Source organism: Poromitra crassiceps (genome assembly GCF_964638095.1).
Source record: "Poromitra crassiceps genome assembly, chromosome: 7".
Classification (NCBI taxonomy): domain Eukaryota; kingdom Metazoa; phylum Chordata; class Actinopteri; order Beryciformes; family Melamphaidae; genus Poromitra; species Poromitra crassiceps.
The window spans coordinates 42720107-42739051 of NC_139628.1; the positions used below are offsets into that span (position 1 = coordinate 42720107).

General features: G+C 46.6%; 1 protein-coding gene across 3 annotated transcripts in view; it reads right to left on the reverse strand.

Annotated features, from left to right (window-relative positions):
• nlgn2a (neuroligin 2a) overlaps positions 1-18333 on the reverse strand; it is a gene marked incomplete at its 3' end in the record, with an annotated part of 189880 nt that extends 171547 nt beyond the window's left edge. The window contains exon 1 of one of the 3 annotated variants that reach the window (XM_083639659.1): positions 17835-18333. In XM_083639659.1, the coding sequence (XP_083495785.1) occupies positions 17835-18330 (496 nt within the window). In that variant the 5' untranslated portion in view covers positions 18331-18333. Of the gene's footprint in view, positions 1-17811 lie in introns of all 3 variants that reach the window. The other 2 variants (XM_083639660.1, XM_083639661.1) reach the window with 2 other exon arrangements.
• Between the last annotated feature and the right edge of the window lie 612 nt (positions 18334-18945).

An 18945-nucleotide genomic window follows, 5' to 3' on the forward strand; every position in this document is an offset into this window, starting at 1 on the left:
TTAGCACTCCACAGGAGTGGGCGTTGGGCAGTGGGGGAAAAGCAGTAGCCTATCAGTCTTTAGAAAAGCAGCTGAATGTGTTTGAGGACGAGGCACAAACAACTGAGGCACAAAGCCTGTTTGAGGGCTGACCCCTCCCCCCCCCCCCCCCTGCCTCGCCTCCCTCAAATCTCCTGCTCTCTGGTCCAGCCTCGTAAGAGCTTATCCCAGCACAGGCCGTGGCGCCCAGACATTACAATCCAGTGCACGGCCCAGGCAGAGCTCCTAGACATTACTATCCCAGTGCACGGCCCAGGCAGAGCTCCTAGACATTACTATCCAGTGCACGGCCCAGGCAAAGCTCCTAGACATTACTATCCAGTGCACGGCCCAGGCAAAGCTCCTAGACATTACTATCCAGTGCACGGCCCAGGCAGAGGTCCTAGACATTACTATCCAGTGCCCGGCCCAGGCAAAGCTCCTAGACATTACTATCCAGTGCACGGCCCAGGCAGAGCTCCTAGACATTACTATCCAGTGCACGGCCCAGGCAGAGCTCCTACACATTACTATCCAGTGCACGGCCCAGGCAGAGCTCCTAGACATTACTATCCAGTGCACGGCCCAGGCAGAGCTCCTAGACATTACTATCCAGTGCACGGCCCAGGCAGAGCTCCTAGACATTACTATCCAGTGCACGGCCCAGGCAGAGCTCCTACACATTACTATCCAGTGCATGGCCCAGGCAGAGCTCCTAGACATTACTATCCAGTGCACGGCCCAGGCAGAGCTCCTAGACATTACTATCCAGTGCACGGCCCAGGCAGAGCTCCTACACATTACTATCCAGTGCACGGCCCAGGCAGAGCTCCTAGACATTACTATCCAGTGCACGGCCCAGGCAGAGCTCCTACACATTACTATCCAGTGCACGGCCCAGGCAGAGCTCCTACACATTACTATCCAGTGCACGGCCCAGGCAGAGCTCCTAGACATTACTATCCGGTGCACGGCCCAGGCAGAGCTCCTAGACATTACTATCCAGTGCACGGCCCAGGCAGAGCTCCTAGACATTACTATCCAGTGCACGGCCCAGGCAGAGCTCCTAGACATTACTATCCAGTGCACGGCCCAGGCAGAGCTCCTAGACATTACTATCCACGGCCCAGGCAGAGCTCCTAGACATTACTATCCAGTGCACGGCCCAGGCAGAGCTCCTACACATTACTATCCAGTGCACGGCCCAGGCAGAGCTCCTAGACATTACTATCCAGTGAACGGCCCAGGCAGAGCTCCTAGACATTACTATCCAGTGAACGGCCCAGGCAGAGCTCCTAGACATTACTATCCAGTGCACGGCCCAGGCAGAGCTCCTACACATTACTATCCAGTGCACGGCCCAGGCAGAGCTCCTAGACATTACTATCCAGTGCACGGCCCAGGCAGAGCTCCTAGACATTACTATCCAGTGCACGGCCCAGGCAGAGCTCCTAGACATTACTATCCAGTGCACGGCCCAGGCAGAGCTCCTACACATTACTATCCAGTGCACGGCCCAGGCAGAGCTCCTAGACATTACTATCCAGTGCACGGCCCAGGCAGAGCTCCTACACATTACTATCCAGTGCACGGCCCAGGCAGAGCTCCTACACATTACTATCCAGTGCACGGCCCAGGCAGAGCTCCTACACATTACTATCCAGTGCACGGCCCAGGCAGAGCTCCTAGACATTACTATCCGGTGCACGGCCCAGGCAGAGCTCCTAATACTGACAGAGTGGAACGTTGAGACGCAGCACGGGGAGAGATTTAGGTCAAAGGGCCGGGAGGGCCACCGCTGTGCAGACACATCATGTGCACTTTTCTTTGCGTCTTCCTGTGGCTCTTCATCTGTCTCGATCCTTATGTGTGCCAGCTGTGCATATCCGCTTAAAGGGAAAGTCCGTGCTTAAACTCATAAAAGAGTTATGAAACCAGGGAACCTTTTCAATTTCCCACTATTTTGTCCCCTCTGAAAAGGGAGCGAAATCCTGTTAAACCTGAACGCAAAAAAAATAAAGGAGAGTCTTGGGAAATAAGGCAACAATGGCAGTGCTGCTAGAACAGAATACATGTTCTTTTAATGGTTTTGGACAGTTCAATTGCTATCCCTCTCCCGGGCCACCTCATCTCCCCCAAAATCCAGATACCAGAACACCAACAGTGTCATCTGTTATGTCACCTAGAGACCGAGCCTGGGGCTGCTCCATTTACAATCAAGTGGGCAGCAACTCTGTGCACTCATGCAAAGTTTTTGATTGGACTTTTCCATCAAAACAAGCTGTGATTCATCATAGAGCTAGCATCAAAACACGCTGTGATTCATCATAGAGCTAGCATCAAAACAAGCTGTGATTCATCATAGAGCTAGCATCAAAACAAGCTGTGATTCATCATAGAGCTAGCATCAAAACAAGCTGTGATTCATCATAGAGCTAGCATCAAAACAAGCTGTGATTCATCATAGAGCTAGCTCTTATAGCCCTGTAGAATCACTTAGCTGTGATTCATCATAGAGCTACAGTAGCACCAACACATGCTGTGATTCATCATAGAGCTAGCATCAAAACAAGCTGTGATTCATCATAGAGCTAGCTCTTATAGCCCTGTAGAATCACTTAGCTGTGATTCATCATAGAGCTAGCACCAACACATGCTGTGATTCATCATAGAGCTAGCATCAAAACAAGCTGTGATTCATCATAGAGCTAGCGCTTATAGCCCTGTATAATCACTTAGCTGTGATTCATCATAGAGCTAGCATCAAAACAAGCTCTGATTCATCATAGAGCTAGCTCTTATAGCCGTGTATAATCACTTAGCTGTGATTCATCATAGAGCTAGCATCAAAACATGCTGTGATTCATCATAGAGCTAGCTCTTATAGCCCTGTATAATCACTTAACTGTGATTCATCATAGAGCTAGCGCTTATAGCCCTGTATAATCACTTAGCTGTGATTCATCATAGAGCTAGCTCTTATAGCCCTGTATAATCACTTAGCTGTGATTCATCATAGAGCTAGCATCAAAACACGCTGTGATTCATCATAGAGCTAGCTCTTATAGCCCTGTATAATCACTTAGCTGTGGATCATCATAGAGCTAGCTCTTATAGCCCTGTATAATCACTTAGCTGTGATTCATCATACAGCTAGCATCAAAACACACTGTGATTCATCATAGAGCTAGCTCTTATAGCCCTCTATAATCACTTAGCTGTGATTCATCATAGAGCTAGCGCTTATAGCCGTGTATAATCACTTGGGTTCATGTCGCAGTGCCCTCAGAATTAGTTTCCTATTCACTGACAATAGGCCTTTAAAGCATTTAGAGACTAGGATCTTTGGTAGAAATGTTGTTTACCAGGGTAGACTAAGCTGCCAAGGATTGTTTGGATATAACACATTAAATCCGTTTCAAGGACAGATATTCACTTCAAGTGCATCGTACAAATCTATGTTGGGTATGTGCCTTTGATCACATTTTGTACTTTCAGATATGGTGTGAGCATGCGGGTTGGTGTGTGAGTGTGCACGGCACGTCCACGCCTGAGTGTGTAGTGCACAGGTGTGTGTCTGCATGTGTGGATGTGTGTGCAGAGAGGAGAAGAGGAGGAGAATAGAGCTGACGAGGAGGAGAGGAGCCAAGGGAGAAGAGGATAGGGATAGGCGCGACTAGTCATTTAAACGTTTTAAACGTCTGCTCGTTATTAGTTGGCACCAGACATACTCGTTGGTTACACTTTTATTCGATTAATAATGTAAGACTGGTTAATTGTTGCGTCTAGATGTTACGGATGTAACCCGCCAAGTAGTCACCCATCCTCCGCTAATGCATACTAACTCACTGCTAATGTTACATCAATAACATCTCTTATCTGCATACATGTTTTTATCTCTTCTTCTTTACTTTCTTTTCTTTCTTTTTGTTCGTTAAATTTTAACTTTATTTCATACTTACTGATTTTATTTCTACTTATGATGTTATACAAGTAGAGGCCTCGTATAGGCCCTTGCGGGTCTCCTGCCTCTACTTTGCACATTTATTGTCGTGTTGATAACTATCAGTATTTTTGTATGTTTGAATATGTGCTAAATAAATAATAAAAAAAAAAATGCCCGAATGTCAAGAAGCCGTTGGAATGGGAGCGGAGTCCAGCGGACAGAAATGACATCTCGTTATGCCAGCGTGGCTTGGCAGTATTTTGATCTAGAAAATGAAAATAAGGTTCTATGTAGGCTGTGTCAGGATAAAGTGAATTATAACCACTGACCGGAGCAATAGCAATGCATAGGCACATTCAGCACAGGTGTGTGTGCGCGCTCCTCCATGGACAGATCACCAGACTTGTCCTACTATAACTACTGATGCATTGCATTGCATTGAATGCATTGACTTTCTCCTCCATGGACAGATCAGCAGACTTGTTCCACCAGAGGAGGAGGCCTTACCTCTGGATAACCTCCAGCTCTCTCTATCTATTCCTCCATCCCTCCTTCCTTTTAATCTCTCATTTTCTCTCCCTCTGCCCTTCCCATTCAGCGTTCTGGGCGGCACTGTGTGCATCGGGACCTGGCAACCGGAGCTGTGCGTGTGTGTGTCCGCGCGTGCACGTGTGTGTGTATGTGTGTGTGTGTGTGTGTGCGTGTGTGTGCGCATGTGTGTGTGCGTGTGCGTGCGTGCGTGCGGAGAGGGCTAAGCTCATTTGCATTCACTGCCACTGGCCACCTCAACTACAGCAGCCCTGAAGAGATGGCCTTTTGAGCTACATTGAAAGACAGGGATTTTGCTTGCGTGTGTGTGTGTGTGTGTGTGTGTGTGTGTGTGTGAGAGAGAGAGAAAGAGAGAAAGAACGAGAGAGAGACTGTGAGGAGGTATGCAAAGAGTGTGAGAAAGAGAGAAGAGACAACATAGCTTATTTGGTAACTGTATATGATGTAGAATGATATATATGTGTGTGTGTGTGTGTGTGTGTGTGTGTGTGTGTGTGTGCACGCATGTGTGTGCGCATGTGTGTGTGTGTGCGTGTGTGTGTGTGCGTGCATGTGTGTGTGTGTGGGGGGGGGGCTGTGCGTGCATGTGTGTGTGTGTGTGCCAACAAATGTGTGCTAACAAGCATACCGTATATACATGAGTGTATTTGTGTCTATGTTTATGTGTGATTGTGTCAGGGTTTAAGCTAAACCTTTTTGCCAATATGGGTGTTCATATTCCAGAATTCCCGCCCATATAGACAGTTTAGATAGCCATAATAGCCTACATTTAAACAGCAATAAAACATGACTATGATCCAACAGATGCTTTCATTCACCTTTCAAAATTCATACAAAACCTCCAGCGCCTCAACCCACACAGTGATTAGATCAGACAGCAAAAGTCAACAAATAAATATGAATAAAACTCTTGTGTGTTTTATCGAGCAAGAACAACGATCTTCAATCAAAAGACTTCAACTGACAATGTCCTCCTAACTTTCCTCCATGCACGCCGGTTCAGCTGATCACTAGATTTTCACTTTTTGGTACATTTTATTCAAAAGTGAATGGCGATGTTAACTGCTGCCGGGCGGGGCTGTTGCAGCTGGCAACATATCTCATAGGTCACACAATATTAGGCGATTTAATACGTTGTCAATTTATTTATTTATTTGGCATACTGTATTTCCCACTGGACATTTGGACCGGTGATATTTTAATCTGGCGGACAACTACACGTGACGCGATACCGGCCAAAACCACCATATGCCGACTAACCCCTGGAATGTATACTGTATGTATCTGTGTGTGTGTGTCAAGTGTATACACACGTGTGATAGGGGTTGGCGATATCGCCATCAAATAATACAATATTTCAGGGTATTTCTGTGATAACGATATTCTTGACGATATGACAGAATACTGAACAATATATTATACATTTCAAGAACATAGAATTGCAAAAAAAAAAGTGTTATACAGTACTTTTGTATGTCTGTGTATTAAGCGTAACAGTTTCCTTCAAATATGCCTTCAAATATTACTGTGGTTTATTGTACCTGCTCTTTTGTAACCAAACCACTTCCAGACTACTGAAGCCACTCCCCTTGCTCTCCACTGCAGGGCTGCTTTCAGCCATGCTTGTTGCTGTGCGTACGTCATGCAGCGTAACGTTGTGACGTCATTACGTCAACAGGTCTGAATAATGCCATTATCACAATATCGCGGCATGATTTTTTTGACGATATGAATATGAGTTGTACCGGTATTATCATGAACGATATGATATGGCACACCTCTAACCTGAGTTAGAGGTGCATATACTCATGTATATGCACTAAGTGCATATACATGAGTGGATTTGTTTGTGTGCGATTGTGTGTGTGTGTGTGGGGGGGGGGGCATACAGTACATGTGCCTTTTCAGTAAGTTGGCCTTGTGGCAAACCACAGCCATCATAGAGAGCCGCAGGAACGAGTCCGGAAATCATCGATGCTAACACTCCTGGTTCTTCACTGTTTTCGCCTATGGGATTTTTGAATGGGTTTTTGGCGCGATGCTTCTAATAAGGTTTCTGGGCAACGCAAGCTTAATCAAACGCGAACCAGTGTTTAGTAATATCATCTTCACACATGAGGACCACTTTTATGAGTTTTGAAGCTTTTACGTGCCGTTAAAAGGGTGGCTAGCTAGCAAACGGCTAAATGAGACTACACTGTTGAGTCGACGGGGATATTATACGTCAAAACGTCATCACTTCAAAGGACGAACACGGAAATTCTCTTTCCCTCGTTCAGCCCGTTCAGTCCGGGGTAATCAGGGCACATCAACAACAGTCCAGGTTGAGTGCTGACGTGACGTGGAAGCCTATGCGACACTGTGTAGTTCTGGATTAGCTTAGCACGAGCATTTTACTTCTAGGGCTCACATTTACGCTTCAAAACTCATGCAAGTGGTCCTCATGTGTGAAGATTATCCGGCTGAACACTGGTTCGCGTTTGATTAAGCTTGCGTTGCCCAGAGACCTTATTTGAAGCATCGCGGCAAAAACCCATTCAAAAATCCCATAGACAGAAACAGTGAAGAACCAGGAAGTCCGGGACTTCCGCGTTCTGACTACAAAAATACGTCATCCCTGCGGCTCTCTATTAAACTCCAGTTTTCCAGCACCTCACAGGTTAGTGGCTCTTTGAACTGCCTCTATCTTCCTCTCTCAAGGTTACTTGAATAACAAGCACACTTAAGAGTCTGAGAAAACTATCTGCTTCCAATTTCCACAGGCGGAGCATCCCGATAAAGTCCACTCTGTATTTGAATCCCCTAAAAAACGGGTAGCCTTTCTGTCAGTTGAATAATGCAGCGGTTCTCAAAGTTGAACTTCAATATACTGTAACGCACATTTCTAGGGTGGAGACTCTGGAGAGGATGCGCCACGGGCGCACTTTTTGGGGGTGTGAGCTTTGCACGCTCAACCGGAGTTTCTCTGGTTCGAGCAGATTTCTTGGCACCAGTGCTGTCACTCTGTCTATGTCAGCAATTGTGATGTCATGTCGCCAGCGATGTCACCAGCGATGTCGCTCGAGCAATTGTGATGTCATCAGCGATGGCGGTAGCGCGGAACCAGGCCGGCTTATTTATACTACTAAGATTTAGTAGAAATGAGCTCAAATACAGAATAAAGAATATGAATATTATTATATAAGAATAATAAGAATGACTCACCATGTATGTACAGTGAATAGAGTTACACAATTAAAAACAAATCAAGAGCAAGATGAGTGGAATAAGAGTCCATGTATTGTACATTTACCAATATAGAGGATGTGATGTCACAATGCATCGAGCAATAATCCATACAGAAGCCCAATTCAAAGATGAAAAGATTGATGTACTGGTGACGATAGAGGACATCATGAAGGTGTAGCACCTTCATACATTTACGGGGACACGAGACAGGCATGTCATGGTTATTAGAGCCATGACATCATGATATATAGCTTCTGTCTTAGTTACTGCTCATGTTTCAGTTCAATTAGGCCCATGACATCATATGATATATAGCTCCTGTCATAAGATACATTTCTTTATTCTGGGGAGAGTGTCAGGAATGAGGTGATGCCACTAAGCCACCATATTAGCAAAGCAATATACCAGCAAACACCTAACCAACAGGAGGGTTAAGAATGAGAGTATGCGACCAACCACTACGCTACCAATTAAACCTGCGCTAAATTCATATCATAGAGTCTTTTCAACAGGCCTGAGTTAACAGCTGCTTGTCTTCTCAAGACAGCAATATTGCAGAAGGGGAGTTGGAGAGAATGCCGAGGACGGATTTAAACCTGAACTGCAGCACCACCTCTGGGTGGGTGCGGTTGCTTTTGATGGGATGTATAATTGCTGAGGTAAAGCACGGGAGGAGCATTATATTGTGTGCGGTCATCTTTGTTCCTGAAGTTTTCCTTGTGATACCTGCAGCGATTGGATACAGTCTGTTGCAGGATGTGCATTCTCTTAATTAGTTGGATGTATAATTGATAGGACAGGGAATGTCAGACTTCATTAAATCCCATCAGATGCACTTCATCAACGCCCGGGTTCAAATCAGACGATATCGCAGATTGCGCCAGAGCGCCGTTGCAGAAGCCAAGGCCAGGAAGCACACGGACGGAGACAAAGGCCGGCCAACTCCTCCTTTAAGTACTGTTGTAAAGTCAACTGGCTCTCCTGAGGCGAACAAGATCATTTCAATGGACCGTCTACAGCTAAAGCCCATTTCTGCCTTCAGTGCTCATCCAAAGCATATGGCGATGATTGGGAATCTGTGAGAATTTCAGATGGGGAGGGGGACACGTAGTAAGGGGAGGTGTGTGTGTGTGTGTGGGGGGGGGGGGGGGGGGGGGGCAGGGGTAATGCATGGAAAGGAGTGATATGAAAGTTGAATGAGAGAAAGACAGAGAGACAGAGACAGAGAGAGAGAGAGAGAGGACAGGAAAGTCGATGGAACAGATGATCCGCATAGGATCATGTGATCCACGCACATGCTTACGCGTGCGCGTGCACACACACATGTACGGCACGCGCACGCACACATTCTGAATACTAAAACCCACCCACGCATGCATCCAAGCAGATACTTCCTCCTGATACAAAGTCCCTCTCTCTCTCTCTCTCTCTCTCTCTCTCTCTCTCTCTCTCTCTCTCTCTCTCGCTCTCTCTCTCTCTCTCTCATAGGCTATAAATAGCTGGAACTGAGCCCTTGCTAATTCCTTCATTCAGAGTCTAGTGGAAAGCTGAATGCGTGAGGTCTTTGATGCGTGCCCTGACAGGAAAATACAGGAAGCGGTGGACGGTTGCCAAGACAACCCCCTCCACCCCGGCTCTCCCTTCCTTGCATCTTCCATCTAAACTCAAGCGGTCCTCAAACGTCCTCCCTCCCTCCCTCCCACTTTCTCTACGTTTACTAACGACGCTGTTGCCTCTATCCGATCAATGGCTTAGATAGAAGATTACTTTCAAAAATGCGATCATTCACAGACCGCTGATTGTCTGTGTGTGAAAGTGTGATCTGATCGCTAACATAATCTGGTAGACGACTCAGTCTCACTAATGTAATCTGATTACTCTGAAGAGCACACGCTCACAGCTTTGGAGTCATGGAAATTTATATCACGACTAGCGCTCCGCAATCTTTGCCCTTTACCCAAAAGAGGGAATCGCTTGATTTGCTAAGATTATAATCTGGTTAACCGCAAGTCTAACTCTAATTCCCCTCCTCTCCTCTATCTCACCCCTTTCATTCTATTCAATTCTTAATGATGTTTGAATTCACATGTCTATGTCATGGGTGTTGACCTGGATTTCTCCATGTCAACAGACATATACACACACGCATATTCTGCACATATGCAGGGATACACACACACAGGGAAACCCTACTAGTTTTAGAGCCGAATCACACTGGAACTTATTTAATCCATGGTGAAAGAATGAGATGGTGGCACAGTGGTAGCGCTGTTGCCTCAGAGCAAGAAGGTCCTGGGTTCAATTCCCACCTGGGACACTGTGGGCACTGAGGGTGTGTCCCGTCCATGTCTTCAGTGCCTATACTGCCCAGGTGGGCTATCTTATGAAAGGGCCTTTCTGTGTGGAGTTTGCATGTTCTCCCCGTGCTCCCCTGGGGGTTTCCTCCATACAACATCGGTATGAGCCCCCACCAGTGTTGGGGGTAACTCATTACAAAAGTAACATATTACATGTAATATATTACTTTTAGCAGTAACTAAGTAATATAACTTATTACTTATATGATTTCAGTAATATTATACCAGTTACTTTGTCAAGTAACTCAAGTTACAAATTGAGTTACATTTTATTAAATCAAAGCACATTAAAAAAGATACAATCATTTCCTAATCAAAAGGTGTGTTTTTATGCAAATAACCAATAGATGACAATAACAAAGGAAAAGAATAACATTTAGAATTTTGGATTGTTTACACTGACTTCAAGGTGGTTGAAATTATTTTTCGGGATGGTTCCGGGGCGGCGATGTCATTCTGCTGCTGCTGTTGTTTTGGTAAAAGTAATGCAAAAGTAGTGTAATAAGTAACGAGTTACTCTACACAGAAAGTAATATTGTAAAGTAACTTATTACTATCAAATGAAAGTAACTAGTAATATGTAGTATATTACATTTTGAAAGTAACTTGCCCAACACTGGCCCCCACTAAAAACATGCAGAACTGAAGTTGGTCCTTGGGCGCTGTACACTGAAAGCTGCCCACTGCTCCTGGCTGCCCCCTGGAGCAAGGACATGCCTCGATGGGATGCATGCAGAGACTGTATTTCACGGCACCACTCAGCATGTGTGTGTGTGTGTGCACATGTGCATGTGCCGCCACCGACACGCGTGTGCATGCGGTGTGTGGTGTTTGTGTCTGTCCGTGTTTCGTTTTCATTTCGAGACCTCTAATCTGTCCAACTATATTGAAGACATTTAAAAAAAAAAAAATAAGGTCTTAATTTAAGACCTTTTCAGACTCTTTAAGGACCTGAAGATATCGTCCACAGTAGCTTTTCCTATGTTTCATTTGGATGGCTGAGAAAGTGGGTAATTGACCCCGGCTGATTTAATTCCCTCTCCGCTCACACCGACATGCTGTAGTAAAAGCGAGCCCTCGGCTGACCCGGACGCTCGCTTTCTGCTCCACTGCGCCTCCACACAAAGTGTCGGGCCGAGAGGAACCGACTGGGCCGTCGCTTCCTCTCAGCCCCACACTTTGTGTGGAGTGGAGTGGGGGAGAAATTGGGGGATCCATGGAGAAGTGAAGATGGACTCTTTGAAGGATAAACTATGGGCACGTTCTGCTCCGATTTCTCCCCCTATACTTCATCTCATCTCTAACGTCCATCTTGGTTTACATGACTACTACCTACAGTGCAGTAAGTAGGGATGATTTGACAGTAAAAGACTCAGAGGATAATTCCATGAATTCCCTGGGGAACTAACAGTTCAAGGCCCCACGCTGGACTCAATGCCAAGTGTTCATTCTAGGAGCGGTGTGTCGTCGCTGCAGAGAGATAGCTCCTCCTTCCCTCCCCTCTGTCTCCTCTCTGCAGGGTATCACCTGAGGTCGCCAGGAGGAGAGTGAAGGAGAAAGAGACGCTGTAAAGATGGGCTAGAATAATCAAGCTTTATTCTCCTATCAAAAGCAATATATATATATTATATTTGCACTGCAGCGTGCCCGGCACTCACTCACTCACTCTCTCTCTCTCTCTCTCTCTCTCTCTCTCTCTATTATGTATCTGTTTGTTTGTTTTCTCATTTCATTTATTCATCTGCAGCCTTTTGGCGGTGACGGCGGTGTTGCAGCGCAGGCCCCTCGCCCGCCGCGCCTCTTATTGTGTTAGTATCGAACCCCTCTTGATGAATCTCCTCAGAAAATTGAAATATTGCAGAACGGGGTGGGGGGGTGGGGGTGGGGGTGGGGGGGGTGTGGTGGGTGGATGTGGGCGTTTGAGTTTGATGCATGGAGATAGGTGAAGTATGGGCCAGAATTATTTATGAGGCAAACCCCCCGCGGGGGAAGCATCCGGCGAAACCGATGTGGGCGCTCTTTCAACGGGACTAATTGAATTGAAGTAGCTGCTTAAAAGGCGTTTTGTGGCAGCTCTAGTCGGGGGGCGGGATCATACCCTGCTGGCTGTGAACTCAAATGCTTTTTGAGGGTCCCGAGTGGTTTAGAGCAGTGGTTCTCAACATGGCGTCTGGGGACCACCACGGGTCCTTCAGAGGGTTCCGGGGGTTCCCAGCAATTGATAAATTATTTACCATCACCATTATTTCCTTTACAAGAAGTCAACGCAGAGAAGAATAACTGTTTTGATCATAGTTTCAACGTTATCTCTCTACCTACGATACAGATAGTCATGGAATTCTGGACAAAATCATACAATAAAAAATATTCTCAGATCAAGACAGACAAAATCTCATCAAATGGGGGCCAGTGGCTTTAAATGTGGACTCAATTAGAATCCTTGATATAAAAAGGGTTGAGAATGAGAGTGGGCTGATTGTGGGATGCGATAACATCTTGTTGAGGCTTCTGGAGGTGTCATGGGGCTAATTCGACTAACGCCCACCTGTTTCCTCTAACCTACATGGTAGTTTGTGTGAAGCTTGGACGTCCTCTGCCAAACTGCTCACTGCGGTCTGCCTGCCGGCCTGGAGGCAGTAGCCTCCCCTCCCCTCGCCATCGATCCACCATGACTCTGCAGCAGCCAGATGAAAACCTCTGGCTGTGATTTATGGGATGTCATCTCCAGGGGAACCAGCGGAGCACCTCCCGCCCCGGGGCGCAACTGGCTGCCCAGGGTCCTAAAGCCTGCCTCCCATACCTAGAGACGCTAGTGGTAAAGTAATATTGACATGTGGGTAATTGCTATTTGGTTCCTAATTATTTAGCTCGAGAGGTAAGGTAGAATGATTCTCTAGTTATCTAAGGGGACACAAAGAGATTGTGGTGCTTATAATGACCAATTCTTTGCCAAGTAGATACTTACATTAGGTTTAGCAATACTTATGTTTTCATTAACATTAAGCATTGAGAGGACAATATTAGCACCTATAGGGGGCGTCTCCGCGGAGAACCGAGTTCAATTTCCGGTAGCTACGGTAAGGTACTTCTGGTCTACTTCTGGTGATCCTCGCATGCGCTACGTCCTGCCAGTGAAACCCCTCGCTGTCAGGTGAGAAGAAGCGGCTGGCCACTGCACATGTATCGGAAGGAAATGTGCTAGTCTACAACTCTCCCCAGATCAGCAGAGGGGGGTGGAGCAACGACTGGGACAGCAGGGGGAATTGGCCAAGTAGAATTGGGGAGAAGATTGGAGGGGGGAGCTGAAAAAACATGATAAATACAAAATAAATACAAAATCTTATAAAAATTTACAATCTTTGGTAATACAATCTTCATTTCCATAGTCTAGACTCTGGTCATAGACAGAGAGCTGTTTACCAGGTGTCAACATCACCAGTATGTTACTTGTCATTCAGCATTTTACTCCTCAATGCATTCCTAAAGTATTACCATTTCATAAGCGTATTATTTATTTATGGCGGCAGCAAAATTATTGACAAAGTGCCAACATGTGGTTAACTGTCACTACTTGCTAAGTACTTAAGTATTAATTAGGAAACCATAATTAACCGCCAAATGTTAGCACGTTTGTTTATCCACCATGAACAAACACACATTTTGTGTTAGGGGTGTCTCAGTTTAAGCCGATCGCTGCATTATGAACTAATTTTGGAGACTTAATCCACATAAAACTGAGAGGAGGCTGTTAAGGATTGTGTCTTAAGCGTTGCCTCAAAGGGGATGTGAGTCAAAAGAGTTCATGTTTTAAAGGTAAGAAGAGTAGAGTAGTAGTAGTAGTAGTAGTAGTAGTAGTAGTATTAGTGTGCGTGTCATACAATATACATTATAGCTTAATGTGTCTGTAAGTGTATCTGTTAGGGTTGCACCATTATATCAGCTCGTCATCGGTATCAGCTAAAGGCTTTAAAATGAAATATCGGCATCAGCCTGAAATTAATATTTCTGTCCGATATGACAGGCTGATAAAATAACTTTAATTATGCCCAAATGCTCGATTTAAGTAGGGTGAATCTCACAGTTTTGTTTGAAAGAAAATATTTAAAAAATATATATATATGGCATGTTTTACATGACCTTAGATGAAGTAGTTGTCTTATTTTGCCCAGTGAATGTGTACCTTTTGAAAAGCATTGCATTTATGTCTGCATCTTTCAGTGGGCCGTCACGAGAAGAGTGGGCATAATAATGTGTTAGTTTCACTACAGGAGAGACTTGATGATCGGCCAAAAGAGTTGGAAAATATCAGCAGATCAGAAGAAAATCCAATATCGTGCATCTCTAGTGTGTGTGTGTGTGTGTGTGTGTGTGTGTGTGTGTGTGTGTGTGTGTGTGTGTGTGTGGGTGAGCATGTTCAACTGTGAGTGAATTCACGAGCGAGAGAGAGAGAGAGAGAGAGCAAGTGAGAGAGTGTGTATGTTAGAAGCAGAGTTGGTCTGATAGTCTCCAGGGACGGCAAGCGATGGCTGGTTATTGATCTCTCCCCTCCTCCCCCCTCTCCCCTCCTCCCCCCCTCTCCCCTCCTCCCCCCTCTCCCCTCTCCCCTCCTCCCCCCTCCTCCCCCCTCTCCCCTCCCCTCCTCCCCCCTCCTCCCTCCTCCCCCCTCCCCCCTCTCCCCTCCTCCCCCCTCTCCCCTCCTCCCCCCTCTCCCCCCTCTCCCCTCCTCCCCCCTTCTCCCCTCCTCCCCCCTCTACCCCTCCTCCCCCCTGCTCTCTGCCCCTGGTTGGAGAAGTGAAAGATGGTTTATAGGGTGAGCGAGGGGAGGTGGAGGGGCAGGGAGGAAGACAGAGATAGAAATATACATGATAGCCAGCCAGTACCCCCACCTCCTTCCACACACGCGTGACTGTGTGCGCGCGCGCACACACACACACACACACACACACACACACACACACACACACACACACACACACCCTGAGGTAGCTAGAAAGTGCTGAGGCTAGCAATGTCATGCCTGACTTGATCACACACATGCACACGCACGCACGCGCACGCACACATACACACACACACGCACAAATTCACCCAAGAGCGCATACAAACGGGGAAACACAGATGCTCATGTGCATAAACACACACATACCTGTACACACACACACACACACACACACACACACACACACACACAAACCCAGACTGATGGTGTCATAATAGTGACGATGCTGCTGTTTCCCACTGCAGGTTGAAGGTCAAAGTCCTAGTGTCTTCACAATGTATATTATGCATACAGTATTTGACCAGATATGGTGCCAACAAAATCCAGAGTAACAATATGACTTTATATATGACCATCAACCAGTATTCTAGAAAAAATACTGAGCTTAGATATTTCCTGACATGACACAAGTTTATATTTGGATACATGACAAAAATAATATGTATCTGGTATCCTAGCACAATACATGTCCTCACGATGTATATCAAGTCTATATTTGACCAGATATGGAGCATATCAACAAAACTCAGAATATGCATCAGAAATGGTCCATATTCCCCAGAGAATCTCTGAGAAAATCCAATCATAGTATTTCTGGTTTCCCTTTTCGCCCAGTGCACTGATGGTCATGTGTGCATAAAACACAAACACACAGACGCGCAGACACCGCGTCACTAACCCCGAGTGATGGTGTCATAAAAAGTGACAATGACGGGAGCACTGGTGCCATTCCGCGCTGGAGGTTGAAGGTCAAAGTCTCGGCGCGTTCTGCTCTGTCAATTCCGCGCGCGTTGATGTCGGCTCTGGCACACTCGCACGGAAACATTTCTGCACCGGTGTGACATTTCCAGAGAGCGAACTGTACTGTTTGTTTGTGTGTGCGCATTATCGCATGTGTACATCTCTGTGTGTGTGTGTGTTATGTGTGTGTGTGGTGTGTGTGTGTGTGTGTGTGTGTGTGTGTGTGTGTGTGTGCGTGTGCGCGTGCGTGTGCCTGTGCGTGTGTGTTATCCCCGAGAGCGTGTGTGGGCGTTCACAAACTCATCCTCACAGGTGGAAACAAGTCTCTGAAAATGTGTACAGTGGGGGATAGAGAAATAAGCCGTGTGACTGTGTGAGATGAATGGAGAGAGCAGGTGTGTAGGCTATATAGTGTTGTATATGAGCGGCGGTAGCTATGCCGTGTGGGGCTGCTGGGTGCTGAGAGCAGAAAGAGCTGCGAGAGAAAAGTCTGTGGAAGTGTTGAGGGAGAGGCCGGGAGGCGTTAACGTGGAGCAAAGGTTTGGTGTAAAAATCTGGAAAACACACACGGACACACACACACACACACACACGGACACACACACATGGACGCACACGAAACACACGGCGCAAGAGGGAGTTAAAGTGTTATCCGGTGTTATGGCAAAGTGGAGGTCGTGATGTTCCTTGGTTGCAGGATTGTTCTTCTTAAAGATCCCCTCCCAATGTATATGTATATAAAATGTACATACATGTGTATATAAAATGTATATACAGTATGTATGTATGTATATAAAATACTCCACTTTGAATTATATAAAATGCACATACATGTATATATAAAATGTATATACAGTATGCATGTGTATAAAACACATTTGTGTCTGATATGTTTTTTCCACACACAAAAAATGACAATTATCTTGGTGAAATGTATGTGCACTGACGACTTCACGTTTCGACATCACACTTGTGTCAGTTGAATATTGGACAGGGGTTGGCTTCCAAACTATCTGTGATGTCACAGATCATGCCCGTAGGTCCGCCCCCTAAAAATTGATTTCCAGTAATCACAGATAAACTTTCCACCTTCGGCAGACGAATGTGAAAACAGCTTCAAACTTTGCACAGACATCATTCTGCACAGAGAAGCTCAAACCATAGGAACAAGAAGAAAAACACATTTGTGAGCAGAGTAGGACTTTAAACTTCCTCTTATGTGCGCATTAAAAATGAGCAAGAGAGACAAATCACGTTAATAAAAGTGGGGTGTAAAAAGTGGAAAACACCAAGTTTCTACATGTAAGAAGCACCGAGGTGATGATTTGAGACGTGGCAATTTCCTGTGTGAGAAGTGTTAAAATGAGACAGACAAATGGGCCACATTTCTTATAATACTCCAGGCGAGGAGAGAGGCTGCGAAGGAAGTTTCTACTTTTTATGAGATATCACATCTGCAGACAAAATGGAAAAATTTGTCTATAATTGCTCGCGGGCAGACAAAAACGTCTGAAATAGGATCGGAGTTGGGAGAAGAGGGCTCTTGACGTCAAAAAAAAATATGAAAAGTAAAATGTCACCTATTCCTTTTCTCATAAAGTACCTGGGTAGCAGCTTCAGCGCTGGCCTTTGTTCACCTGCTTTATAACACCTTGAATGGTGTAAAACCAGGAAAAAGGTAATTGAAAAATGGTTTTGACCACCGGACCTCCATGGAATTCTTTGCATACTGTCTCCTTTGTACAGGTTATATTAGCCCTCCACACACTCTCCCCAAGCCCAAAATCCACAGTTGCTATCTTCAACCAGACTTTTTTTTTTATGACATTTAAAGTGATGCGTGAAGAAGAATAAAAAGTATTCACGTTTGGTCCACATTGACCGAATCCCCAGCTTAGCTTCCCTGCTAATTATCTGCTGACTTTTCTCAGCGTTAGCCACCGCTCAAAATCCCTGCTCCGCCAAGCCCTAACCAACCCCCCCCCTGTCCACTTACCATCCTCTGTGGGCACGTAGACGTTGAGGTAGAGGCAGTCCTCGCTCTGGTTCTGGATGTAGCCCGCCGCCACGTCCAGGTTGTCCGTGAACCACACGGGGAGCATGATCTCCGGCAGCACGCCGTGCACGTTCTGCGGGCACACGGGCGCAAACTGCGTGGCGTTGCGGATCTCCTGCCAGGAGCCCGGCGCTTCGGGCGGCTGGAAGCGGCGGTCGCCGATGGGCGCGGTGGCGTAGGGCACGCCCAGGTACTGCTCCACGGGGCCCAGGATCTCGTTGTTCAAGTCCTTCTTGATGCCCCGCAGCTTGCCGTAGTTGGTGGTGACCATGGGGTGCTTGGAAGGGTCCATCTTCTGGCAGGAGGCCAGGCTGAGGAGGAGCACCAGGCCCAAAGCACCCACCAGGCACCCGTCCGTCACAAGGCTGAGGGGGCGCGGCCTGTTCGACAGACCCCGCCCGCCTCGTTTACTTACAGGGAGCGGGAGGATGTTCATGACTGGGTACCGTCCGGTTCAACTAATTGCTTCTAGTCCGTTTTGCGTCCACTGCAATGGACTCAATGTCCGCAGACAGGAAGGAGAATGGGACTTACTTACAGTACGTCTAAGTGTGGATTACAACCAACAATCTAGACCAAACCGGTTTGAGTATTCCTAGAATCACAAAAGCAAGCAAACCCTCAAAGACTAGGGGGAGTTAAGGGTTTGATCGGGTCTCAGAACAAAGCAGGCGAGGTGGAGGGTAACCCGGGATCCGTTGGGGTTGGGGGGGGGGGGGGGGGGTCGCTGGGGGGAGGGGGTCCGGGAAGGAGGTCGGCCCCTCGGAGCCGGGTCAGTGTTGACGGTGCGCCAAGGCGGTCCCAAACGCTTCCCCAGCCACGCCTCTGTTGCGTTCCATCCCTATCGCCGCCGGCTCATCCAGAACGCTCCTTTTAGCTGGGTGATCCAGATCAATGTGGTTATCAGCCGCTGAACTCTGCAGAACGAGGGAGGACAGAGGAGGAGGAGGAGGAGGGAGGAGAGAGGAAGAGATTTAGAGCGAGAGATTTAGAGCGAGGGAGGGTCAATTAGAGAAAGAGAGAGAGAGAGGATGAGGTAAAGAGGGGCGAG